This window comes from Eretmochelys imbricata, chromosome 9, assembly GCF_965152235.1.
Source record: "Eretmochelys imbricata isolate rEreImb1 chromosome 9, rEreImb1.hap1, whole genome shotgun sequence".
Classification (NCBI taxonomy): domain Eukaryota; kingdom Metazoa; phylum Chordata; order Testudines; family Cheloniidae; genus Eretmochelys; species Eretmochelys imbricata.
Window position 1 is genome coordinate 81409661 of NC_135580.1, and position 26822 is coordinate 81436482.

A 26822-nucleotide genomic window follows, 5' to 3' on the forward strand; every position below is an offset into this window, starting at 1 on the left:
TTAACAGAATAGGGTCCTAATCATGTGTTGGGCTCAAAATGTGTAGACACTAAAATGACTGGCACCCTAGAAACACCAGAAAGGTAATTAGAGAGAGAAATTAATAGGACTTGATCTTGCTGGTAAAGATAAAACCAAACTGTATTATAAAAATATTCTCTCCCAACAGGAGACGATTTCTCCCATGGTGTGAAGTGGCACAGCTCCATTGACTTTATGGCCCAGGACTGTAGCATGGTTCCACAATACAGCTTGAACCCATCTATACAAGGAACTCTAAACCAAGGCCCTAATCCAACCGGATGGATTTTATACCAGTGTGGCATCCCGCTGACATGCCTGCCGCTCACATGGATGGATCAAGTGTCATATAACAACATGTTCAGGACTCTGCCATGTACAGATGAATGATTTGACCCATAAGCCATCATTTATTTAACAAGCTTAACCTCTTTTTGTGTTTGTGGATTATCCAGATCCATTTCCTCAAATGTATTCATTATTCATTTCTCTCTCTTTTTCTTTAACTCTGTGGATTGATCAAGAACAGTTCTTTGCAACTATTTGATACCTATTGGTTAAATTTGTTTGGCCAAATAAGTCACATGGGTACCTGAGCTAACTGGATGAGTTTAAGAGCCTTTTTGTTCTGTGATTGTAGAGCATCTAGCACAATGGGATCTGGTGTATCACTGGGGCCCTAGGTGTGATGATAATACAATAAATAGATAAATAAATATGCATATACACAAATGCAAAATTTAATTTCTGCAAACATTCACCCCCAGGATTTTATAAATTCCTTTTCAACAATTATGTCAGTAAAACAGTGATGCACATACTAACAGGAAGCAAACGGCAAAGGGGCACATGGCTGCCAAAGTGAATTAATTTAACATTTTTAACAAATAGTAATGGAAAATTGTTTGCACCACTCACCCAGCTCTACTATCATGTTCTAAAAAGATTCCCACAAACACAGATCCAGGACCTAATGTGGCCAGGGCCTGAGGCTATTGATCTCTCATAAGAGGAAACTGCAGAGGCGTTGTCAGGTGTGTGATGAGATTCTTTCCTTCTGGGAACCAGAAGGAGGGACCTGTAGGTTTAAACAGTGTCAAAGTGCAAAAGACCCTTAAAGAAAAAATACACCTCTGAAGAAAGGAAGACATCATTATACTTTGCACCTGTTTAACAGACATATCCCTTTAACATGTCAGCTCATTAATAACGGTGCAATTAAGTACCACATCATTAAAGGGGACCCTGCTTTCCCAAAAACTAAAATACAATGCACTTTCATAAGGGACAGTGCCGAGGTGTTTCACCTCATTTATAAAAATCTATCCCCTCTCTCCTCACTGTTGATTAATAAACAGTCCCTTAGAAGCTTAAAAGTGGGAATTTTTTTAATTGCATTGTTTTGCTCTATTATTTGTTTGTTATTGTAGGGTTGTTCATGAAAGTTGAGCTGCTCATACAGTTTTTTTCAAAGATAAAGGGCCAGATTCTGCTTCACGTGTTGATGCTTATGGGGTGCTACTCATTGTGAGTAATGGTAGCAGAATATGGCCCAACTGAAACAGGGTTTATTTAGGGAAATTACAGATAAGCAATCACATCTTATGTGGAGATGATGGCAAACTTGGGGCTCTTCTGAATCTTAACAGAGTGTCTTTCTGTTAAATTTCTGGGTGTGATTACGCAATCCTTATTCACAGCAGCAAGCACTTACACCTAGGAATAGACTCACTGACATCAAGGGGACTAGTCATGTGAGTAGACATCCGATGATGTATGCATCCGATGAAGTGAGCTGTAGCTCACAAAAGCCTATGCTCAAATAAATTGGTTAGTCTCTCAGGTGCCACAAGTACTCCTTTTCTTTTTGTGAGTAAACACTGTGTCTTCTTATGTATGTCCTTAACAATGCGATATGGGTTAAAACGAATAGAACTGCTGTGGTTTGTGAGTACTCACCAACCTGAGTAAGGATTGAAGACAATGAGACAGCCTGTGTGAGTAAGTGCACAGCTACTGAGTAAGTGTTGTGTACTGTAGCCCTTAGATTTCAATATAAAAGAGAATTTTTGGCATTGAACATTCTGGCTCTTTACCAGAGAAGGAACTATTGAACTGACAGATATCTGGTTTTAGACAAATGTAACTTGGGCCATCTCTACACTACCACTTATGTCGGCAAAACTTATGTCGCTCTGGGGTGTGAAAAAACACCCACACCCCTGAGTGATATCAGTTTCATTGGCATAAGTGGCAGCGTGCACAGTGCTATGTCGGTGGCGGCTCATTGGGGGTGGTTACACGAGAGATCTTACAGCAGTGCAGCTGCATCGATACAGCTGTGCCGCTGTTAGCTCGCTGGTGTAAACATAGCCGTAGAGCCTCGACTCTAATTCTGTTTGTGAGCTCCTTGTGGTACGGACCTGTCCTCCCCTGTGCTGTGTGCAGTACCAAGCATACTGCAGGCATGAAACAAATAATAACAACAGTGGTGAGCATTTCCTTACTCATATTTTCCTGTATTTTTCAGTGTATTCATATAAAAACTTCTTTAGAAACCACTTAGTGTTCAACCAGCTTATTTCTTTAGCTTTCTAAGAAAGTCTTAGGTTAATTATGTGTGGAACATGGCTCCAAGACTAAGGCAGGTCAGAGTGTATTAAAGGGGATGGGACCAGGATGGATACATAAAAAATCTGTGAGAAAGGAAGCACCAGAACTAGCAGCAAGGTGGGGCTGCCTGGATGGTCAGCCCTTCATTTGAATGCAAATGTAATTTTGGGGCAGGCAGTTATCTGTGACATCAGGCAGAACCTTAGTAAACTGTTACTACCAGCACCTGGTAACACCATTGTTAATCATGTGTAGTAAAGAGACATCAGGGCTAGCATGAGTCATTTATAGAGCCAGTTGGGGCTAGAAAAGAGAGAGAAAGAAAGAGGAAGGCAGGAAGAGATCAAACAAACACTGTGAGGAGCAGGATGTCCTGGCAAGACAAAGCCAGGCTATGAGCATCATGTACGTGAGTTATCTTTTGGATAAAGAAACCAGCATGTATCCAGGATCTGTAAGGTGCAACAACAACAACAACAACCTGCCAGTGCAAAACTTTGTCTCCACTCCATCCTATTCAGATTACATGGGATATCATCATGTGCCAAGTATGGACAACCAAGGACAGTCTTTGGGAGCTTGGGGATCTCACTATGGCACGCAAAGGGAGGATTGGAATACTTATGGCCCAGGACCCTCCAGTACAGTTTCTGCTGCACAAATCAATGGCTCATCTCCGGGACAGATCTCCTACAGCTCTGCTGATTACAATTCCCTGAATCCTGCTGGATCTGGGGTTTTACCTCCTTTAGGTACAATTAACACAGAGCAAATCTCTCCCAACAGTCAAAGGCACAGCTCTTATGAATGGATGAGGAAAACGGTGCAATCCACTTCCACAGGTATGTGGGTACTGAGGTTTATGCTGAGAAGGGCTTTCACTTTTTTTACCCAGTTTCTAGTTCATAAGAAAAGCTAGGAAGTGTGCAGTGAGAGGAAGAATCCTGATCATTTTGATGGGTTCTTTTACTATCAGTTAAATATTGATTCTGCTCTTGAATGATGTCTTTGATCACATGCTGATTTATTACATTGCCATTCCTAATTTTTAGTATTCGGGCACATGGGAAGCAACCTCTTTGGGCTGTAAAAAAATTGCTCAATGCAGGGAAGTTACTCCATTTGTGATAAAATGTGAAATGGAGTAACTGGATCATTGAAGAATATGATTCCAGTGAGAATCTTAAAGATCACAAGTGTTTTAAAAGCATTGAATTTTTTTTGTAACTTTCCATATTACTTTTCCTCTGGTCTCACAGTAAGCGTGAAAAAATACAGGCCAAAACTATATATTTGGAAATGTGTCAGAAACAGGGATTATAATAGAAATGCTCTCTCTGGCCCTGCAGACCTTACTCAGGTAAATAGGCCCACTAGATTCAATAAGATCTGTAGTATCATGCCACTAGCACAGAGTCAATACCATAGCTTCTTTTAAAAAAATTAGCATTTCAAGAGTGAATAAATGAGAGTGGATGAAAGGGCTTACTTCACTTTATAGATGGTGTCTTAGAAAAGGCAGGAATACAGACATCCATGGTTACACAGCTAGTCAAATACCTTGACAGGTCAATTTCTGATTTATAATAGTGAGCAAGTAAAAGCAATAGGTTGCATTTACCATCTTATGCGTAAAAGTAAGTCATGAAGCATTCAGAAAAGCAAAAAAGCAAAAATGAAGCAAAAAGGCTGCCTGGAAAGAACTAAGGAAAAGTTAATTGTGAAGGCACCTGATCCTGTGAAGTGCTGAGCACCCCTGGCTCCCATTGGCCTCCGTACCTCTTGGAGGCACTCAGAACCCTTGGAGGTGCTCAGAGTCCTTCAATCAGTTGCAGTTCATGAAATTTCCTTTTCTTCTCTCCTTTTCCAATCTCTGCCCCATGCACTACTGTAAGCAATGTTGAGGGTTTTTTAAAGTAGGAATTAAAACTGTCAATTTTGGGGTAAAAACAAAAAAGAAATCTTAAATCATCAGTCAAAAGAAATACAGAAAATCATACATTAAAATGGTGCATCAGATTTCCTAAAGCCAGATTGTGATAAATTTATTAATCCTGAATAGTCTCTAATTCCGTGAGTAATCCCACCGAAATCAGTGGGATAAGTTGTGGAGTAGGGTACTACTCTGGATGAGTAAGGACAGCACAGTTCACCCCCTAAAAATAAATATATGCACCAGGTTTTTTTAAAATCGTATTTGCTTCTGACTCACCATTCCCCAACTGAAACGCAAACCAGGGGCCTAATCCCGCCATTATGCCTTGGCATAGTGCATCCTATCTGTGAGTAGTCCCAGGGAAGGCAATGAGATTACTCATAAGTGTTTTCAGTATAGGGGCTCAAATCTAAAAGTGACACTATGTCTCCCAAGTAACAACCCAGGTTGCCACAAGCCCCTGTGGGAGTCTAAGAAATGCTGTCAAGAATATAGAGCTACAGAGAGTTGGCGGTAACACACCAGATGGCAGGAAAACCTATTCCAAATAAAATAATCCCCTCTTGCTCCACCCCCAGCCAGAATTGTCGAACTCCGACAGACCCCACACTACTTTTTCTTTCTTCCCGAGCCCCACCTGTATTTTTATTCCTGTCTTTCTAGACGGCAAGCTTTTTGGGACAGGAACTTGTCTCCTTATCTGGCTGTGCAGTGCCAAACATACTGTGGGTCCTGTATTATAAATAACAAACAATAACATTCCGATCACCCATCTAACTAGCAAACCTTAGGCTCTTTCACACTCATCCTGCCAGGGCCTGATCCTATAAAGTGCATCACACTCATCTGAGGCATGGGGCACCTAGTAGGAATTCAGGGTGCTGCTAACACATTTCCGCTCTACAGCACCTGGTTCTACAAGCCACTGAGTGCCCTCAACTTTTTTGTGCTTAAAAGGAGTTGAAGGTGTTCAGCTCTTTGCAGGATCAAGCCTCGCAAATATACAAATAATTATTATCCAAGGCCCAAATCCTCAAAGGTATTTAGGAGCATAACTCCCATTAAAATCAATGGGAATTAAGTGCCTTAATATCTCTGAGGATCTGGCCTAAATGCCTATGGGGGACTAACTCCCACTGATATTCAGTGGGAGCCTATTGACTTAATGGGTATTGGATCAGGTCCTCAGGTCCTTGTCAAAGATTTGCTTCATTCTGAACAATAGTATCAAAACAACAGCTTTTCTTTCCTGCCTCCTCTTCCCTTTACTAATTATTTTTTAAGCCAGGAAAGCTCAGCTCAGATACAACAGCTGTCTAAGTGGGGCCCTGATTCTAGCCCTAATCCTGTTTCTTCTTGTCTTTGTTTTCAGAAGAGCAAATATTTCCCCATTTTCCAGCAGGATTAAAATTAACAGCAGCAGCACACAACACGTATAGGCCATGATTCAATAAAGCACTTCGGCATGTGCTTAATTTTGAGCGTGAGTTTTCCTATTACCCTTGAGCACATGAGTAGTCCTGTTACACATGTTCAAATGCTTTGCTGGATTGGGATTAGCAAGATCAGCACTTTGTAGGATTGAATCCATTACACTTTGCACCCTCAAAGCCTTGTACTGTACAGACACTGATCCCTATCTAGGAGTCTTTCTAGGCTAAAATCACCACTGATTTCAAGAGTTGTTTTGCCTAAGGAAGGACTGCAGGATCAGGCCCACTGTTGAATTAGAAATCTAACAACCTGTGAAGTAGATAAGCGTATTATCCCTATTTTACAGATGGAAAACTTGAGGCTCAGAGGCTGACTTATCTACAGTCCCTCAACCAGTGGAAGAAATGAATCAGATGAATAAATTACTATTTGCTGTTTAAATGCTGTGAAACTATAACAATACAGCTAAGTGCCATGTCCAATAAAAATACAGTTTAATTATTGAGACAATTATATTAAAGCAAGATGATTTTTGCAAGATGACCTTGCAATCCTGCAAAAAATTACTCCTATTAGTAATTCCCTTTGAAGTCAGCAGAGCTACTTGTATTAGGATCACTCACATGAGCAGTCCACACATGTGAGTAAAGGCTACAGGTGTGGGCCCTACACTGATTTTGTGGTGGGTTTTCTTTGTTGTTTTCTGGACTCATGCCCTGATGAATGTGGAAGGAAAATGTTTAACCTATTCTCTACTCTTCTCTTATCCCCTGGTCATCTTTCCACCTTTTGTTCTTCATTCCTATCGTTACTATGGATCTGGAAAGGGAAAAAAAGGAATGCAACATACTCTTACCTTAAACCATTTTTCTTTCTTTTTTTTTAAAGCAATATTAATACCAGGTCCTCTACTGGTGTAAAGTCAAGTCAATGGAACTATGCTACACCAATGGAAACTCTGGTTTTAGTATTTAATATTAGAGGCCAGCCTATAAGTCTTGTGGTGCTAGAATGCATTACCATTCGGGAGATAATCTGACTGTGGTCCATCATTCTCAAGCTGGAAGACATGCTTCATTTTGATCTGTAATGCCTTCTCTTACCAGCTTTAGAACTGGAGGGATTGGGTTCTGAGCCAGCACCCACCAACGTCAATGCCAACATTCTCATCAACTGCAGTGGATGCAGGATTGAGTGCTTGGTCTTTGCATGGATGAAGGTGCTGAGCATGCAGAAGAAAACAAAATGTATTAGACTTCAGAGAAAGGCTCAAGGGCAATTCCACGGAGAAAATGCTGAATATTAAATATTTACTATTTTTTATCCAATGATATAGCTGGAGCAAGGCTCCTCTCACTTATCCCCCTGCCCTCCAAAAAATTACCACTCAGAGCACAGAACAAAGCCAGGCCAACTATCACTGTAGGGTGCTTTATGTGAAAAAAAAATGGAAGCTCTCCCCATATTTTCAAAAGTATTCACAGCGTCAATTTTTGATGGAAGGTGGAAGAAAATCCACCCTGGAAAACATTACAAATCACCACAAGTTGGCTTCACTACTTTCATAGAGCTATTTTGTCATTTTCACTGAGGAGGAAGAAAGGTCACTTTTTGTTTTTAGAAAAAATAGCAACAAATTTGCAGTGAAACCATACCCCAACAAAGTATTTCTGTGACACTGGTGAAAACTTGCTTCTCCAGCAGTTTCACCAGCAGTGTGAATTTCTTCACACATCTGTAGGGTGGAAGAGAAGACCTGACATTAAATAGAAAGGGGGTAAGAAGGGTTTCTGATGGTGTAAAGAAGGGGAAGGAGGGAAACTTTGATTATGGGCAGAGCTTGTAATTTCCTCCACATGAAGACACGAAAGCTCATGCTCAAATAAATTGGTTAGTCTCTGAGGTGCCACTAGTCCTCCTTTTCTTTTTGCATATCTTCCTTGTTTAATTACAGCTTTCTTAGGACACAGGCTACACTTCCTGATGATGAGCGATGCTGATGACATCACTGGCGCATGCACTACCAACAAAGATTATCTAATCTTTGAAGAGCATAGAAATCCCATCCCTTACCATCTTTAGAAAGGGGAAAATATTGTGGGAAAGAATCACATTCCTTTTAAAAGCCCAATCTTGCAAGGTGCTGAATGTCTAAAGAATGTATGAGAGAGCACTAACACTGCTACAACACTGCATATAAAACAATATATGTAACACTTTTAGGAATTTCAATTCATCCCTTGCTCCCTTGGCTTTAGAGAATCACAAAAAGCAGATTTCTTCTGATCTGGTCACTTTCAAATCTATCCACACCTTCAACAGCTTGTACACTTTTGATAGCCAAAAATCAGACTATTGGGTAGGGAATCCATTCAATCAACAGAGGGTAGTGGGGGGGAAATGGAGAGCAATTCTGCTTTGGATTCAATTGATCTAATTTGGTTTACCTTAGTGCAGTATCTCCAAGTTTATACTGGCAAAACCAAGAACAGAATTTGGCCCATGAGTTTTAGCATAAAACAACAGACTAGATTCAAAGTAGAAAATTCAGGTATTACAAGTCAGGCAGAAGTCAACAAAACAAAAAGAAAAATTCTGCACTTAAAGTCTCATGATGGATCTTGACTCCAGTATGCTGCTCTTCTTCTCCCAGACGCACCATTCAAATCTGAGACAGAATTTCGTTCATATTTTGAAAACATGGGGCAAGATCCTGGTAAAATTGAAGCAAATAAGTAATTTTACTCATACGTGTAGTCCCACTTAACGCAATGGGACTTTTCCTGGGAGTAAAGTTACTGATACACATGTATGAAGGTTTGGGACAATGTAATGCTTCTGAAATGGAAAGATGCTAACCCTGTATTTTAACTATTAATGAATATCTTATATTGAATGGGGGAAAGTGTTCCTTGTCTTAATTCATTCAAAACTGCTTTGGTTTCATAACTCTGTTGAAGTCAGGGAAGTTACCCCAAGGATGAGTTTGGCCCTTTCTATCACTACTCTACAAAGTAACTCCAGGCATATTTAGAGACGGGCTCAAAGCAAAACTCTGGATCCAAGGGCAAGCAAAATCAAAACCCAGATTTGGATTTGAATTTTGAAAATGCCCTCTGTCTTTGCAATGGACTGAATCGATACTTCCAATCCAGTCACCCTCAAATAGTGGGTTATACAAGAATCCAGATGTGAATTGTGTGTCTTGAACATATTTTGTGCCAGAATGTGTTCTCCATTCTACTAATTTCAGTTCCTCCCATTTAATTAGGTATAACCATTACCCCCCTCTGGCACAAGTTGCACCTATGTAACTGAGACCAAAATATGAGCCTCTATAATTAATATGATACTGTAGTATTGATCTAGCTCTCTCTATAGGCATAGGTAGATGCTAGATTTTTATGAAGGATGTTAGCTCACATAAGACAGAAGCTCCTAAACAGCTGAGAGAGGAGGCAATGAAAAAGGGGCCCGGGCCAGTTCTAATGCTAATTTATTTTGCTTTGTAAACTAGTTGTGAGGTCTGAGAGTATTTTTTTTCTTCCCTGGGCTACATTGTCTTGGGGTTTGAGGCCTATCTGTCATATTGAGGCAACAGACCCTTTTAACACTTCTCTTTGCTTTGATATGCAGCCCTGTCTCTTCCTTCTCCCTCTTTTCTTCAGCAGTTATATTGCCGGAAAGGGTGATGATTTTCACAGCAAATAAAGAGGCCTTCTCCTAGCTTTATTGTCTTCAGAAGAAATGCTCTGTGAATTTTATGACCAATGGGAAAGCTCTTCCCTTCCCCCCACTTAGATCCTGACCAGAGTCACAAAAATTGCTAGAGTAACTAGCCTTCCCTCTGTGGAATTGTTAAAAACCCTTTTGCAAGGTGCAGTTTAAGTCGTAAATGTCAGGTGAACCCAATTTTTCCAAAGGCATTTCCAAATAAATTTTCAAACTTCCCTACACTTAAGCTGCTTTTCAGAACCAGGCTATCCATGTATTACTGCTTGGAGGGCATATTACAAAGTAGGTTAGACTTCTGCTAGCCTATTAGATCAAGCCTAAACATGTGCAATTCCATGACAGAGTCCCCCAAGAGAGAACATCTCTAGTTAAATCGATACCACACATTGACAACACCAGTCTGGCATCAGGAAAAGACTCAGGGGAAAAAAAAGCCAAATAGGGCAAATTTTGCTCACTTGACTCACCTGTGTAGTTCCATAGACTCCAGTGAAACTATTCACCTGAGTAAAATTAGGAGGGTTGGCTAAAGGTTGGATTTAAAATTTATTTTTCAGCTTTAAGAGGGGGAAACTGTAATTATTGTCTCCAAAAGGACTTTGAAAAAGACAACAGCAGCATCTTTGTTGTTTATTGGCCAAATCCTTACAGCCTTGGAATTTTGGCTGCATAAAAACTGAGCAAGATCCTCAGGATTTGGGCCAGAAAGAATGAGAGACATGTCATTAAATGTAATGAATGGAATTACAGGGCTTTCATAATCTTGCAAATGGTTTGGGGTTAACTTTTGGTTTGGGAAGTTTGTTTTGATTTAGCTTTGGCAAGTGTCTGAAAAACGTATTCCTTCACCCTCAATATAAAATGCTGTATGAATAATGGGGGTTTGACCCAGCTCCCAATAAAGGAATTGGAAAGAGTCCCACTGACTTAAATGGACAATAAAACATTCTCTTCTTAGATGCGCCAGGCAGACCTCAGCTCTGATATTCTCCTCTCCCAGTGGGTGCGTAAGGATTCTGAACACGTAGGAAAAGCAGAATATTTAAATCAAGAGCCACACCAGGCAAATCATAGAGAATTTTGCTCTTATTATTTACTTTTTAAAAAATCAACCCATCTCAACTAGATTTGTAAATTTCTGCTGCCTTTAATAAAGGAACCATAAAGTACTATCATATTTAAAAAGAAACAGAAGTGTATTTGCATGATAATAAACAAGCAAGACATGTATAGACAAATAGGTGCTGAGTTCTGCAAATATATTTAGCTTCTATTTCAGTTTAAAAAGCAAATAAAAATTCCTCCTGATGGATAATAAGAGTTTAATACTTAAAATCAGAAACTGAGAGGTTAGTCATGCTTATTCTAATTCTCTTCAGCCTACACAGATATCAAGTACATTTGGAGATAAAAGGGGATCTGATATTTGTTTATGGCTTCTGAATGTGAATAGAGTTCATGATAAGATCACCTTGTAGCTCTTTTGTGTACTTCATCTTAACACCACAATGGAGAGTTTAGGGAAACATTTTAGGCATTTTGTTCCACAGAATGACCCCAAATTCACATTTAAAGGGGAAAAAAACCTAAACAAAAACACAGGCTAGAGAGATCAAAAGAAGTTTAAAAAATATCAAGTAAGGCATTAAAGCACCACAGGTGACCATGTGTTAAACAAACAATTTACACTTCCAATGAATGAAAACAAATGTACTTGATATCTATGTAGGCTGAAGAGAATTACTGCTGTTTTTCAGGACCTCTTTAATTTTTTTGTCAGTAGTGTTTTGGAATTGGCATCACAGCTAACTTGACTATTGGAATAAGCATGATTGGGTTGACTCTGCTCTCACTCCAGCATAACACTGGTGTTATCTACATTGGCTTCAGTGCAGTTACGACAGATTTAAACCAATGTACTCAGAGCTGAATCAGTGGGACTCTTTCCTGGGGAAGGTGTCAGACTTGGTTGAAAGTATTCTTGGCTTTATGGACAGACTGGTTCTTAAACAAACAAACAAATATGAATAATAAGTATGAAGATGGACAAAAATATTTTTCCACACCAAAATGTTCAGGCCTGTCTTCAAATTATACAGATTTGACGAGAAATGTCCAGATTACTTAAATACATGTTAATACATAGTGCTTGCCCAAGGCTGAGCTATATGTATCATGGAGGCTAAAAATTCAGAGAGTAGGACCTTGTGTTCTTAAATCCTGGTGAACAGAGACCCCAGAAGAAAACAAGTCTGTCACACTCATTAGATCAGGTATCATTCATAGCCATAGGCAGAATATAATTTATTAATTATTTGTAATGAGGTAGCACCTAGGAGCTCTAGTCACGGAGTAGGATCCCATTGTGACTGGTTCTGGGGCCATGATGATCTGGACTTCAGCATTAACACAGGGGGAAGGCCAGTGAGAAAGGAAGCATCTATGGTCTTCTCCCTTTTTACTGCTGCTAGGACTGGCTGCCCGAAGAAGCTGTCTTATTATGGAATTAATAAAGTTGTAGCCTTTTGGGTGGTTTTGGGGAAGTCCCCCTTTTCCCTGAGAATCAGGCATTAACACACCTTTCTCAGGAAAAGGGTTTGTGAGTAAGCATGAGCCATCCTACCAGGCACGTGCATTCTCCAGACAGGTTGCAGGCCATAATGGGCCTTGAGAGTAATGCAGGCTCTGAGTTTTAAGGAGCTGTTTAGCACTGGGGTAATGCAGACTCTGATAAGGCCTTGGTTTTAAACTGCTATTAATAATCACTAGGTCTGTGATGCTCTGACTGGATTTAAGCTTTGACAAAGGGGAGGGGAGGGAGGTGATAAAAGGAGCATCTATGGTCCTCCCCCTTTTTACTGCTAATAGGACTGTTTACCTCGAGAAATTATCCTGATGGAATTAATAAAGTTGCAGCCACATGGCCAGAAATTCCAGATGTCTGGATCTGTCCTCAATGGCTGCTGACATTCACAATTACTTTTTAACAGTCCATGTCAGCCATGTTCAGCCATGTCACGGACCCAGACTTGAAATGATGTAACGAGATTAGTAAAACACTGGATGCTGCAACTTTAGCATGGTCTCTACATCAAGCATTATCATTCTCTCAATCTCTATCTATTTTCAAATGAAAATATTTCATACTTCCATTCCTTGTGCTGACATCCAGGCAGAGATAGTTTGTCTCCATCTTTTAACCCAAGGGACAAAAAGAGCCGCCAATCAAACTATAATAATAAACTCGGCACATATCAATCATTATCATGATTGTTTTTACAGCACCAAGAGTGCCAGACAGACAGTGTGCTTTATAGACAGTGAAAGAAGCCTCACAAATCCCCCTTTGAGGCAGGTATCATCTCTGTTTATGGAAACCGAGCAATAGAGATGTTTTGTGACTTACCTAAGTCCACAGAGGAAGTCTGTGTCAGAGCTAGGAATAGAACTCAGATTTCCTAACTACCAATCCTTAATCACAAAACCACACTTCCTCCCCAAAATGTGTTGATAAAGAAATCTGAGCATCCATTTGTCATCAGTTTACTTAAGAACAAAAGTAAAGTCTATGGGTCAGATTCAAATGTGGTGTAAATCAACACTAACTCTACTGAAGTCAATGGATTTACCCTGGAGTAAGTGAACGAAGAATCAGGCCTCAAATTTTCAGGAACATTTTTTCAAATGTAAAACAGGTATTTTATGCTATTGAAGTTAAAAACTTTCGCTTGAAGCTATTTTCTTTCAAAACAGGTAAAACAAGAACAAGAGAGAAGTACCGGGTGGTTTACACAGATCATCAGAGATTAGAACTGGAGAAGGAATTTCATTACAACAGATACATTACAATCAGGAGGAAGTCTGAACTTGCAGCAAACCTAAGACTTTCCGAGAGACAGGTAGAGTATGGCTCACATACTCGGATTTCCCATGCATTGTTATTGTTGATCAGGAGATGACAAGACTGGTTAAAAACACAAGCATCCTAATGTCTCTAAGCACCAGACAACATGGCTGGACTCTGTTTGCAATGTACAAACCAGTAACTTATTCAGCAAAGTGTGATTACTCCCACTGGCCTTATCTCCACATTTCCCACCATTGCTACCATGGACTCAGCTGTACCAGTGGTGGCAATGATGCTAGTGCAAGTACAGACAAGGCACTGGCATCTGGCAGCCTTTTAAGCAGTGTTGTTTAGACCTGCTCTGAATAGGGACAGATGAGATGGTCTTAAAACACCAGCAGCTGCCAGGGGGCTTGTCTAACCTGGTGGGAAATTTTAGCAAAAAGTCCTAGGGTGAAATCTTGACCCCACTGAAGTCAATGGGAGTTTTGCTATTGACTTCAATGGGGCCAGGATTTCATCCTTAGTTTAGACATAGTAAGTCCAGTTGACAAGCTCAAGTATATTTAGGAAGGTATTTATTTATCCCCTGGGTTCCTCTTGACGTTGACGATTCCCTCCTCCCTCAATATTTCCTCCATTCTATCCTCTAATCTTGAGGTTCTATATTCTAGCCAAGAGCTGAATAAAGTTTGCTCTGGAATCCATCAATGTCACACTCCTAAATCAGGTGTTTGCAATGGCTGTGCACTGCTCCTGCAGTGCTTCCAGCCTTTTCTTCCTCCTACCACTTGAGCTGGAAACATGGCCTCTAGCTCTAAAACACCTCCAACTCCAGCTGGTCCAGGAAGCAAGACACTGAGATAAGAAGTCTAGCTGGATCACCCACAGAGCAATGCATATAATTATTCCTTCGGCTAACATAATATGTTCTATTTCATGTTACCTGGGAGATCCTTTAATCATTGCACTGAAACTAGGCAATGAAATACAGAATTATGAGTTTTATTGATTGAGCTCTCTGAATAATTCTTGTTGGGTAATATATGCAACATTTTCACCTTGTTTTGTTTGCAAATTGTCTGCAAAAACATCAAGATTTCTCCAGTTGTTCAATGAATAATGTGCCTGACTCTCCTCTTTTTTGTACCGTGTGATGTGCAAAGTGGATGTAAAAGCTACCAGATCAGATTGGTAGCATTGTACATCCAGTCTGCCCTCAATTTACAAAGGTGTAAATGACAACATATGGTGAAGTGGAGAAACAGGCTTAAATTTCATTAATAAGTATTGAGCTGCAGCGAGTTAGCAAGTAATTCATTACACATATTTGACTACCAGACACTTGAGTTGTTTTAACTGGACATTTGAGTCACATTATATATATTTATTCCCTGATTGGATAAACAAATTCTTCATATCTGGATTTACGTATGCCCACGATTACTAATTCAAGTTTCACTTTCTGTGAATATTCAGCCCAGTCATGTAATGTTTGAGTTACCTTGTATCTTAGGCCTCCTCTAATCACAAAAGCTGTATGTAGGGCTTTAATTATGCCAGTATGGTTACCTTGTTACAACGCGTCACCACCACCCCACTGTGGATGTAGTTATACTCATATAGCTTATTGCCATTCAGGAAGGGGTATCAGCAATACCAACGCCATGTCTATACTACCCGCCAGATCAGCGGGTAGTGATTGATGTATCAGGGATCGATTTATCGCATCTAGTGTAGGCGCGATAAATCGATCCCTGATCGCTCTGCCGTCGACTCCGGAACTCCACCAGGGCGAGAGGCAGAAGTGGAGTCGACGGGGGAGCGGTGGCCGTCGATCCTGTGCCGCAAGGACGCGAAGTAAGTGATTCTAAGTCGATCTAAGATACGTCGACTTAAGCTACACTATTCTCCCCCTCCCGCCCCCCCCCCAGTGTAGACCAGGCCCAATATAAGGCATCTGTTATACCATTATATTGGTGTCTACATTCGAGGTTATATTTTTGGTTTTAAAAAAATCACATACCTAACCCAACAGAATTATACCAGTGCAAAAACTGTGTGTACAACAGACCTTAGATTAGATCAGTGATAACACTGATGGTTTTTGGACAGGCTGTTGTGCCTGTGAGAAAAATGTGTGTGATAGTTGCCACATAGCGTAAAGTGACTGTAGGCAAGATTTTGTAGCTTTGGTACAGTAGGTGCTGATAATCTGGGAAGCAGGGAAATTCATTCACCCCGTGAGATACTGGGAGAAATGGATCCTCTTATAACCCCAGAAATAGCTCATATGGATGGGAGGAGAGGTTCTTTCCTGCAAATTAAAAATTAAAATACAAAAAGGTGATTGTGATTGGTTAAAGACTCTATTAACAATAATGAATGATACTGACATATATATATATATACACACACACACAGAGAGAGAGAAAGCATGCACACAACATTTTGCTTTGATGGATCTCAAAATACTTTACAAACTTTACCACAGATATATATGTATTGTTTTACCCACATCTCAAATATAGCCACTGTTGAAATGAAACACAGCAATTATTTACCTAGGGACAGCAATGCTACAGAACAGTGTTTGGACAATAAAAATTAATACTAAATCCAACTGAAATTGCTTTTGGAAATGTAGTAAGCAAAATGGGCCTGTTGTTAGGGGAAGACAGAAACAAGTGAGCAGGGGTGGAGGGTGTTGAGGCGGATGCTGGGGAACAAGGAAGAAGAAGGAGAGAATTAGACTGGGAGAAAGAAAACTATTTGTAGAGCAACTCAACAAGGGAAAATGTCCCCACGGCCCCACAGTCCGTGACCCACAAGCCTGAGTCAGCTGGCATGGGTCAGCCGCAGGTATTTAAATATAATTTAGACATACCCTTAGACAGGACAGTAATGGGGGAGCTATAGCATTACCTAAAAATGAATAAGTCTCTTATTTTGGGTTTTGCCACCATATAATTTTTTTCTAAAACAAAGAAATTTGGAATTTTAAAAATTCTTCGGCATAGCACCTATGGAGAACACCCATTTTTATTGCTTTGCCTTCTCTCAGCTCACCACAGTCTGTGCCTTTCCATGATGCTGGCAAAAAATAATTGCTCAATGAATCCCATTTCTCATTAATTCACAAATTTCTCCTAGGATTATAAAAAATTGGTTGCAACACTACTATGTTTCTGATCTGAACATCAAAAGGATGGCAGACTTTTTAAATTGTCATGATAATTTTGCCTCAGTAAACAGATTAGACTTCATACAGAACTACTTATGCAGTTCCTTAGCTGGTATTAATTGGGGTCAGTTTACACTAGCTGAGGATCTGCCCCATGATCATTATAGATGCAACAGAACTTTTCACAAGAGTAATGAGTAAACCCTAGATTCCATTACATTCTGTTGCCTCAAAATACCCCTTCACCCATAGTTTCAATTGGACACAATATTCTTCATTATCTATCCTACACTGTTGCTGATTCTTTATTGCCTACCCTAAAAAAACTGTAAGTGTTATCGCAGCATGCTCTTCAACCATTGCTTCATTTCACCGCAAAGGTGGCTGCATTTCAGTTGAGAGTGAAGTAATGAATTGAGTATGTAGTTATCATTCTGCCCTTCAACGTGTGTGCACATTGCCCATTGACTTCAATAGACTGTATGCACATATATACTGAAGGGCAGAATTTGGTCCATATCTGTTTGTAAAGCACTTTAGGGTCCTTCTGTTTGAGAGAAACAACAGAAATGTAAACCATTAACATTATTCTGGAACACAGCAGAATACTATGTAAATCGTGTAGCAGGCCTCAGCCTAGCACTCCTTACCTAAAAGGTGAGGTCAACCCAGTGTAAAGAAATAATTATTAAAAGATGTATTTCTGAGTTAAACTGGAATATAGGTCACTGAAAATGATTTTTAATAAGAAAGGGGGTTGAAAGGTAAGTTTTAAAAAAGGCTGTTTTCTCTGTCCCAAGTGGAAGAGCTGGGGTCATCTTACAAATTATGAGCAAACTTTTCAAATGTGTATGCCTAAACAGACAGCTAAATCCATATTGAGGAACTGGTATAAATCAGGACCAACTCCACAGAAGCCAACAGAGTTACCCTGCTGTAAATTTGATGAATGTGAGAAGAGAAAAATGGCCTGGGTAAATTGGCCCTGATCCTTTGATTTGGCCAAGCTGGACTCAGTGCACAAGCAAGGCAGGGGCTAAGGTGGCTGTAACACTACTTCTTTGCTCCCCTGATCTCTGGGGCTATTGATGCCAGGTCAGTCCACACCATTAATTAGAGCAGTCTCAAGCATTTGGACATCACAGTGATGCATGCAACATAAGAATTTAAGTAAGATTTTGTACACACAACCTAAATATGTTACATATAAAAGGGCCAAAAAATAAGATTCTAAAAACAATAAATCTCCCAACACTGAGAAGCTGACTTATCAGACTGCATTCTGTTACCTCTTGAAACACCTTTTTCTTTGTTCCTCTGCAGGTGAAAATCTGGTTCCAGAATCGCAGAGCCAAAGAAAGAAAGTTAATGAAGAAGAAAATGACTCATTTTGATGGCACCAGCCTTGGCTCTATGCAGAGTGACTCTGGCTCAGTGAGCCCCATCCCTGTACATAACCCACAGACTCATTCGGAAATGTCCAGTTCTTTATTTCCCCCGCCACCTCCTCCGCTTCCAATGAACAGCTTACAGCACAATGGGAACCTTCAGCAGGTTGTGGCCTCTCAGTAAGTCCATTCAAAGAGTTATTTTATAAAGAACATTATAAACCAACAGTACATGGAGCACTACCGTTCAAAAGGGGACAGGACAGCCAGAGCTGTTTCGCAAGAAATTCCAGCATCACAACAGCCTTGTGCGCAAAGGGTCCACGTACAATCAACTAAGGGCCAAATCCCCAGGGCCTGTGAAAGGACAGTGGAAAATCCCCAAAGCCAATGGAACTACTGTGTGCAAAGGATCCTGGTTGGATGCTACATGGGGATGCCAGACCCTCTCTGGGCCACAAAGCAGGCATTTCCCATGGCAGTGCAGAGGGTGGGCTGGGAACAAGGGGTGTCCAGTTGTTCTGCTACTATGTGGATCCACTAGCCAAAAGATGTATGAAGTGGACCACAGGCAATGCTGCATTCCTGAGAGCAAAACAGGGACTGTGCATGTGCTCTGTGCCCTGCCACTGGATTAAGAGGGAAGATTCCTCCCCCTTCTCATTCTTATGTAGGTCCCACGTGCTAATTTCACTTTCTCAAGCTTTGCACATGGGTCCAGGATTTGGCCCTGAAAAACTAGTTCATGCTTTGGACGACTTGATTGAAAACCTAGATCAAGGTAGCTACAGACTGCTGAGTTATTATTGGGGAGGGTCCAGCTTGATTTTTTTTTTTTTTAAACAGAAATCACTTCCAAGGCTAAATAATACTAGAACAAACACGCGCTCTTCAAATCATCCCATAAATGTTTCTGGAGAAACATTATGGAACTGTGAATCTTGGCCCATTTTCACTCATGGTGGAAGAGATCATTTCAGTCCATTTTGTTTCTTAAAGAAATAGTGAAGGGAGAAAAATTCTTAAAACTTAGATATACTTAAGGGAACAATTGCATTTTGTGAGACAATGAAACCATAGATAAAGACACATCTAATGCATCCAAATAATGTTTAAATTCCTTGAAATTTAGTCTGGTTTTCAGACATATTAATATTAAAAAATAGAAAGGCCAGATTAATGGGAGACTAAGCAAATCAATGTCTTGGTTGAATAAAACCTCGGGCCAATATTTTAAATGGGTCCCTAATACTAAGGTGCCAAATCCATATTTAGGCACCTAAATAAGTAGCCGGATTTTCAAAAGTGGTGCCATCTCATTGACTTCAGTGGGAGCTGTTGGGTACTCAGCACTTTTGAAAGTGTGGCTACTTATTTAGCTTTAGGCACCAAGGGTAACATTTTCAAAAGCACCTAAATAGCTCTGTCCCATTGTTAAAAGTGACAGGCTCCTAAGTCCCATTGACTCTCATTAAGAGAAAGCGTCTTAAGTACCTAACATGGTGACAGGTTTCAGAGTGGTAGCCGTGTTAGTCTCTAAGGTGCCACAAGAACTCCTTGTTGTTTAAGTACCAAAGTCACTTTTGGAAATGGGACATAGATTCCCAAGTCACACAGGCACTTTTGAAAATTTTACCCCAAATCTTGGCCTAAGCGTATGTACATTTTTGTTTTCCTTTTAATTATATATCATAATATTATTTTGATGATCTAATGTGGGTAATGAAAAATTACTTTGTATATAAAGAACTCTAAAATAAAGTGACTTTTCAATAAGTGTTTCCAATGTGGTTTAAACCTACTGCAGAAAATGATAATGCCAAAAAGGATTTTCATCATCAGTCTGTTATTTAATATAATTATGATATAAAATTTAAATATATAGTATAGGTGGAGGTGTTATGGTGAGAACAAGATGGCTCAGGCAGTTGGTAATGTCACGTCTAAATCACCAATTTTAGTGCAGCTCAGATCATTAAGGATCAAAGTTTTTTTAATACCTCATGGTTGTGCAATGGCCTAAGTGAAATAAGGTTAGAGGTCCCAGTCCAGCTCCAATGGGCATGTGTTTGTATCACAATGCCCTCTAAATACCCTCTAAAATTGCCTTCCTGGTTGGCAGTAGCCACATAAGGTGTTGAGACTAAATTCAGCCTTAGAGGTGGCCCTTCCATATCAAGATTCAGGCAGATTGGCTGGGCAGCCTGAGGGAAGTCTGCACTGCTGCTGCTGTTCTGAGAGGTACAGCGCACAAAGAGGAAGTCATTCACCATGGCAATCTGTGTGACAAATTCACTGTATCAACACCTAGAGATGGTTTGGAAGCTCCTACTGCCATGACGGGCAGGGCTCCGAGTTACTACAGAGAATTCTTTCCCAGGAGTCTGGCTAGCGGGTCTTGCGCACATGCTCAGGGTCTAACTGATCGCTAAATTTGGGATCAGAAAGGAATTTCCCCCTGGGTCAGATTGGCAGACAGCCTAGGGCAGATTGGCACTGATCCTGCTTTCCTCTACAGCAGGAGGCATTGGTTACCTGCAGATTTAAACTAGGACAGAGTTTCTCAAACTGGGGTCCGCAGACCCAAGACACTCCAGGGGGGCTCCATGGGCCCCCCCCAATCAACTTCTCCCCCTCCCTCCCAGCGCCTCCTGCATGCCGAGGAACAGCTCTTCAGCAGTGTACAGGAGGCGCTGGGAGGGAGGGAGAGGAGCAGGGACAGGGCGCACTTGGGGGAGGGGGCAGAATCATGTGCAGGGCCGCCAGCCCCGCTGATCAACTCCTCCCCCTTCCTCCCAGTGCCTCCTGCATGCTGGGGAACAGCTGTTCAGTGGCATGCTGGAGCCGCTGGGCAGGAGGGGGAAGAGCATGGACTGGGCGTGCTCGGGGGAGGCGGTGGAAAGAGGCGGAGAAGAGGAGGGGCAGGGGTGAAGTGAGGGTGGAGGGAGGTGGAGCGGGAGGGGAGCCTTATGGAAAGGAGTTCAGTGGGGGCATGCCCTGGGGCTAAGTGGGGGTCTTGGGGAATCCGTGAAAAATTTTAAATCAAAATGGGGCTCCTCGGGCTGCTAAAGTTTGAGAACCACTGAACTAGTATAAATGGTGGATTCTCTGTAACCTGAAGTCTTTAAATCATGATTTGAGGACTTCAGTAACTCACCCAGAGGTTAGGAGTCTATTACAGGAGAGGTTTCATGGCCTGCAAAGTACAGAAGGTCAGACTAGATGATCATGATGGTCCTTTCTGACCTTAAAGATATGAGAATTATGGAGAAAAAGTTCATAGTCCATAATGGTCAGAATTGGGCACAAATGAGGCACAGAATGAAGACACAAATACTGCTAACAAAATTACATGTAATGTATTTTGTTATCTGGATTTGCATTTCATATCCAATATTTGGTACCTGAAAATGGTGAATTTATCACTTACCATTGAAATATGTAAGAAGTTACTTTAATCAGTCTATACTGGCATACTGAGACAGAGTCCAAAGTCCACTGAGGTCAATGGAAAGAATCCCACTGATTTCAATGTGCTTTGGAAGCAGGCTCTTGATTACAGCATTTTGCTACCAAAGTGATTTATCATTTGCATTGCTAACCATGTCAACCGTATCAAGACGTATTATCTTCCAGATATGCCGATCAGAATTGCAAACAACAGCCATCCGACTTTGAATTAAAGGAAAATTGTACATACACTGTGTACAGACTCCACTGTATATGGTATTTCTTCTTTATATTTTAAGCTTGATCTCACTTGATTTCCAACAGACAGAGAAAAGAGGACTCTTCTAAAGGAAAGGGGGGGGACAGACACACAATCAAACTATAGAGATCAAAACAGTAAAACATTTTGAAATTCTAAATCTGAAAATTATAACATTGTGCCTACTGTGCCTCCATATAGTAACTTCGGGACCAATCCTATGAGGTGCTCAGATACTTAGGCAAGGTCCTAACTGCCCTCAACTATTATTGATACTAACAGAAAATGAAGGTGTTCAGCATCATGCAAAAAGGTGCCCCACACCCTGCAGGATCAAGTTCATAGTTACCTACTCTTTCTTCACATCTCTGTGAAGTGCTTTAAAATTCCATTGCAGGATTAAAGGAAGAGAAATTCAAGTCTCTAACTCAAAAGCTTCTGTATGAAAGGAAAAATATACCCAAGCACAATTGCTTGTTCTTTATAACTAGACAAACATGCCATTCAAAGAATGAGGGATCTGGCAAAACAGCCTGTTTTATCTTGTTTACATGCAGAAGAGTTATTGAGGAAGATAAGTGATCACTTTGAAGACCTACCTCATTTCTGTTCCAGTTTGCTGAAAGTTTGCTTGCTATAGGTTGCTATGTGTTTCCAATCAGAGGTTGTTAGGTACACAAAATGAGGCTGAATTTTATTTGCAGAAGCAAATGTTCAAAGGTTAACATTTATTGCCCCAAATGCAGTATCTATAAACCGGGATAATACTTTAGGGATCATTAACCTTCTAGTTACGCCAGCGATAAACATTTTGTAAAACATACAGGTAATCAATTCAACTAAATATCTTAAGTGTGCTTTTGTTCATTATAACATGGATTGCCCACAAATGCACAAGGAATAATATTTCTCATGAAGAAATTTGCCAAGTATATTTGCCTACATTATATGTGATCAGCACAATTAGAAATAAAAAGAGACAGATAAATGCGGAGCCAATCAGCAATAGAGGTGGTTTGATCCAGTCGGCTGAGTAAGAACCAGAAACCAGGAACTGCTGGTGCTAATCTTAGCTCTGACACCAACTTCCATTGTGGTTTTGGGCAGATGACTTAATCGCCTCTCATTTTCCTCACTTCTGTAAAAATGTGGATAACACCATAGATTGTGGTGAAGAACTAGTTGCTAGCAAAGTGCCTTGAAGAAAAGCACAATGTAGGCATTATCATCATCACACACCAGATTGTTTCACAAAGGTATTGAAGCTCTTTATCTTTATTGTGATTGGACCCAAAACTGTATAAATCCAAGCTCAGATGATTTCAGTGATACAACCTTGAATTCTCACTGCTCAACAGGAAGCATAAATAATATTAAACAGGGAAGATCTGGTACAAATGAGCAAGACATGCAAATTCAAAACCATCAAACTTCAATGATTTTCCAAAACTAAGCTGTGCAATCTCTGCAGTAAACTGGACATTATCCAATGCATAAGGAACAAACATGGTTGAATTTCAGGCATGTGCCACCTTCTATTCCAGCTGTTTTTTCCTTGGGCAAATATATTTACTCTGGGCATAGAGATGGAAGTCTTGGTCCCAGTTAGAACCCTTATTCAATTTTCAAATATATTAATGCAGTACAGACTTGTTCCAAACCAAAATCTCTACATTTGTAATTCACAATGAAATGCTAAAGCCACATTTGTCTTGACTGGCCAAATAGTGACTATCACAAGTAGTCCCATTTTCTAGGTACTGAAAATAGTTGTCACTATCTGGATACATGGTCATATGTGTCTGATTGCTTGACAGCACATGCATTGACACCAACATCAATGACATGAACGCAGAACAGGGACAGCAGAAGTAGTTACCAAAGCATCATGACCAAAAAGCATTCCAGCTCCTTTCCTCCAGTATTTAAAGAGTGCAATTAGTTCCCTGTGCACTCTGCAGTGAAGAAGACTCCTTTCCTACTGGATGTCACAAAAAATGGAGAGGTAACTTTAGGACATATCATGCATGTTCCATTCTAGGGTTAAATAATCTCCTTTGTCAAAGTGACCTATATTCACTCAGTTACACGGTGGACCCCATGCTGCCAGGATGTACTTTAAAGCATCCACACTCTAGAATGGTGTGACTCCCCTTCAGTCCTGAACCACTCCCTCCTGCCCTTTCTATAAATCCATTCTGGGTTGCATGAATTATGTACATGCCATTTATTTATGAAATGGAAAAGACAGCACTAAAAATTATTCATTATTATAAAGAGGCCCACAGGGGAAAAGCCACAGAAGGTTATCATGGCCCTTACACTCACTCTCTCTCCTCTCACAACTAATTGATAGTTTGAAACATTCTTTTGAAATGTTGTTAAAAAACGAAGTATATAGAATTCAGAATGGCCACCTTCAGGAAATCTCCATGGACAGCTGACATGCTGATTTCCACCATCTTTCTCTTTGCTAACAAAGATTTTACATGCAAAAATTCCCGATGCAAAGTTTCATCACCTGATGCATCCATTCTTTTCCAGAAAGGTCCAATGCAAAAAGTGAGCAAATAGTTCAGCCTCCATGTTAAAGTTAAGCACATACTTAAGTGCTTTGCTGGATCTGAGCTGGTAAGCCATAGTTCTCACTAGGGACACACTGAATTAACAAAGAGGGCAAGCTAACCAGCAGTCCGCCCTATACCACTGAGTGAAGTAGCTGCCTCACTGTCCCATGACCAGCACATGACTCATGGAGGGTTTCTGTCCGCTCCTGTTAATTTCCTACCAATCCAATCAAGATTAACAGCAAATTCTAAAATTTAGATGGCTTCAAGCTCCTAGCCTGTTGGCGGAGCCTTTAGTTTTATTTTTACTGCATGCTCATCACTTAGCCGTGAAATGTTGAAGACACAAGAACCAGTGTGTGGAACAACAATAGTATGTTGGCAGTTTAGTTATCTTATGTTGGTATGGATGCTAAAAATTTGCAGTCCTACCCAGAAATCTTATCCTTTATGTAAATCTGTTTAAGCAAAATGCCTTATCTAAAGCTGCTATTGTAACCTGATATTGAATCAGTACAGCAATCTGCCATGGGCATATCCTGATCTAATTAAGAAGATGTTCTGGAGAGGACTGAAAGATCTGAAGAAAATTCAGATAATAGAACAGGCAAAAACAAGAAAGAGAAAGGAGGAGCAAAAACAAGAGATAAAAGACGAACAGAGAAAGAAGGGTAAAGCTCTGTGATACAAAAATATAAGATTAGCTAATAGTGAAATTGTGGGAAAGGGAGAATAGAGCCACTAAGAAGGAAAAGGCCAGGAATGAAAAATCATATGTAGGTACAATTCATGCTATAAAAATAAATGCCATTGATTTATATATGAGTGTGATAATTCCTTTTTTAGGAGGAGCAGGCTTTGCAAAATGTGTTTGACTTGAATTTTGTAAATAGCCCATTTTTACTGGAAGTCTATGGCCATGGTGCTAATTGAGTTGACAGAGCTGAAATTTTATCCACACCTAATTGCAACTACTTGGATTTGTCTAAGTTGATAGTACAGCATGGTAGACGTAGCAGTGTATAGCAACGTTACATCTCGCACGATGCTCATGCATAGAGCAAATTTCCAGTCTGCTCATATTTCCAGTCTGATCAACATTTAATGTTTCATCTGAAAGATGTTCACAAACATCCATGAAAATCCCTTCTATGCTCCACTGAACACCAGCCATCACCAGCAAATAGTACTTGAAAGTGAGAGATTATGTTGTAATATTTCTTTCTCACAGCTAAAGAGAACAGGATTCCCTTCTGACCCCATCATCGCCACTCTTTAGTAGGAAGAGGGGGTGCTCTAGTGACACAAGGCCCTATCTTCGTCCACCCCCTCCCACGACACAGCTTTCTACAGTATTCTCTGCTGGCCTGAGAAGCAAAGAAAAATGTAATATTACAAAATCATTGATAAAGAAGTGGACACATTTTCCACTAAAGCCTTTAAATACTGTATACTCCTTTTCCTTCATTTGTTGGAAAAATAACCCTTCTTTCTTCCCTCCCCCTTCCCACTTTCTATTAGGTACACAGGTAGGTTGCTGGAATTAGAAGGGATGTGTGAGTCTGAATGGTGTCAAAGTGCAAAGGGCTCTGAATGAAAAGCCACACCTCTGAAAAGGAAAAGATCTCATTATAATTTGCACCTCTTTTGCAAACATATCTCTCGACAAATAGCTCATTATTTAGGCATGCATCTGAGCTAAACATGTGAAATGGAATCCACTGCACAGAAATCTAACATATACAAAAAAACAATGGTGATTTTCAACTAGTAAGACATGGTTTATCCCCTTCGTTTAACAAACACTCAACAATGCCTTATCAAAACATTTGTAAAATTCCCTTTCTTGATATTACTACTACTATTTACTTTTATAGCATCCAGGGTGTGCTAGGTGCTCTACATACAGGTATGAAGTCAAATTCAGAGAGCTGACAATTAAGATGTGTCCCACCAATTTCACCTGAAAAGAAAATGTAAACTTCAAAAATCACATTTGTCTCAGAATTGTATATTTCCTATTAGTAACACCCAAGAAGACTAGAACTGAAAGAAATTTGGATAATTTTTTTTTTACTCCACTTATTTCATTTGGTTGCTTTTGATACCATCTGTGTCTGATCCGTTGCACTGCTTACCTTGAAAAGTTAGTCAGTTAGCCCCTGATCCAGCAGTGGACTCTACATCGGTAAATCCCTTTAAACCCCAGTGAAGTCAATGGGGCTCCATATGGGCGCAAAAGTCTAGCTCATTGCAAGGTTAGGGAATTAACATCTCCCATGCTGAAAAGACTAATAAATATCACCAGAAAAGAAAAAAACACTATGAGCACACATTTTTAAAGAATTATATTTTAAAAATTCAAGACATACTACTTAAAGGGTTGGT

The 26822-nt window shown here is 40.2% G+C and overlaps 1 protein-coding gene across 1 annotated transcript; it reads left to right on the forward strand.

Moving 5' to 3' along the window:
- The first annotated feature begins 3037 nt into the window (after window positions 1–3037).
- On the forward strand, window positions 3038–25119 carry LOC144269766 (homeobox protein CDX-1-like). Its single transcript, XM_077825564.1, has 4 exons — window positions 3038–3476; window positions 13493–13638; window positions 18094–18338; window positions 24921–25119. Exons 1-4 carry the CDS (start codon window positions 3038–3040, stop codon window positions 25117–25119), a joined length of 1029 nt encoding a protein of 342 aa, XP_077681690.1.
- The last annotated feature ends 1703 nt before the right edge of the window (window positions 25120–26822 follow it).

What these genes read in the sequence shown, in the direction of transcription:
- LOC144269766 (XM_077825564.1), top strand. Translation starts at nt 3,038, where the DNA reads ATGTACGTGAGTTATCTTTTGGATAAAGAAACCAGCATGTATCCAGGA. An exon ending in GGTGCAATCCACTTCCACAG is followed by an intron (nt 3,477 to 13,492) that starts GTATGTGGGTAC and finishes CTTTCAAAACAG; the next exon opens with GTAAAACAAGAACAAGAGAG. An exon ending in TAAGACTTTCCGAGAGACAG is followed by an intron (nt 13,639 to 18,093) that starts GTAGAGTATGGC and finishes GTTCCTCTGCAG; the next exon opens with GTGAAAATCTGGTTCCAGAA.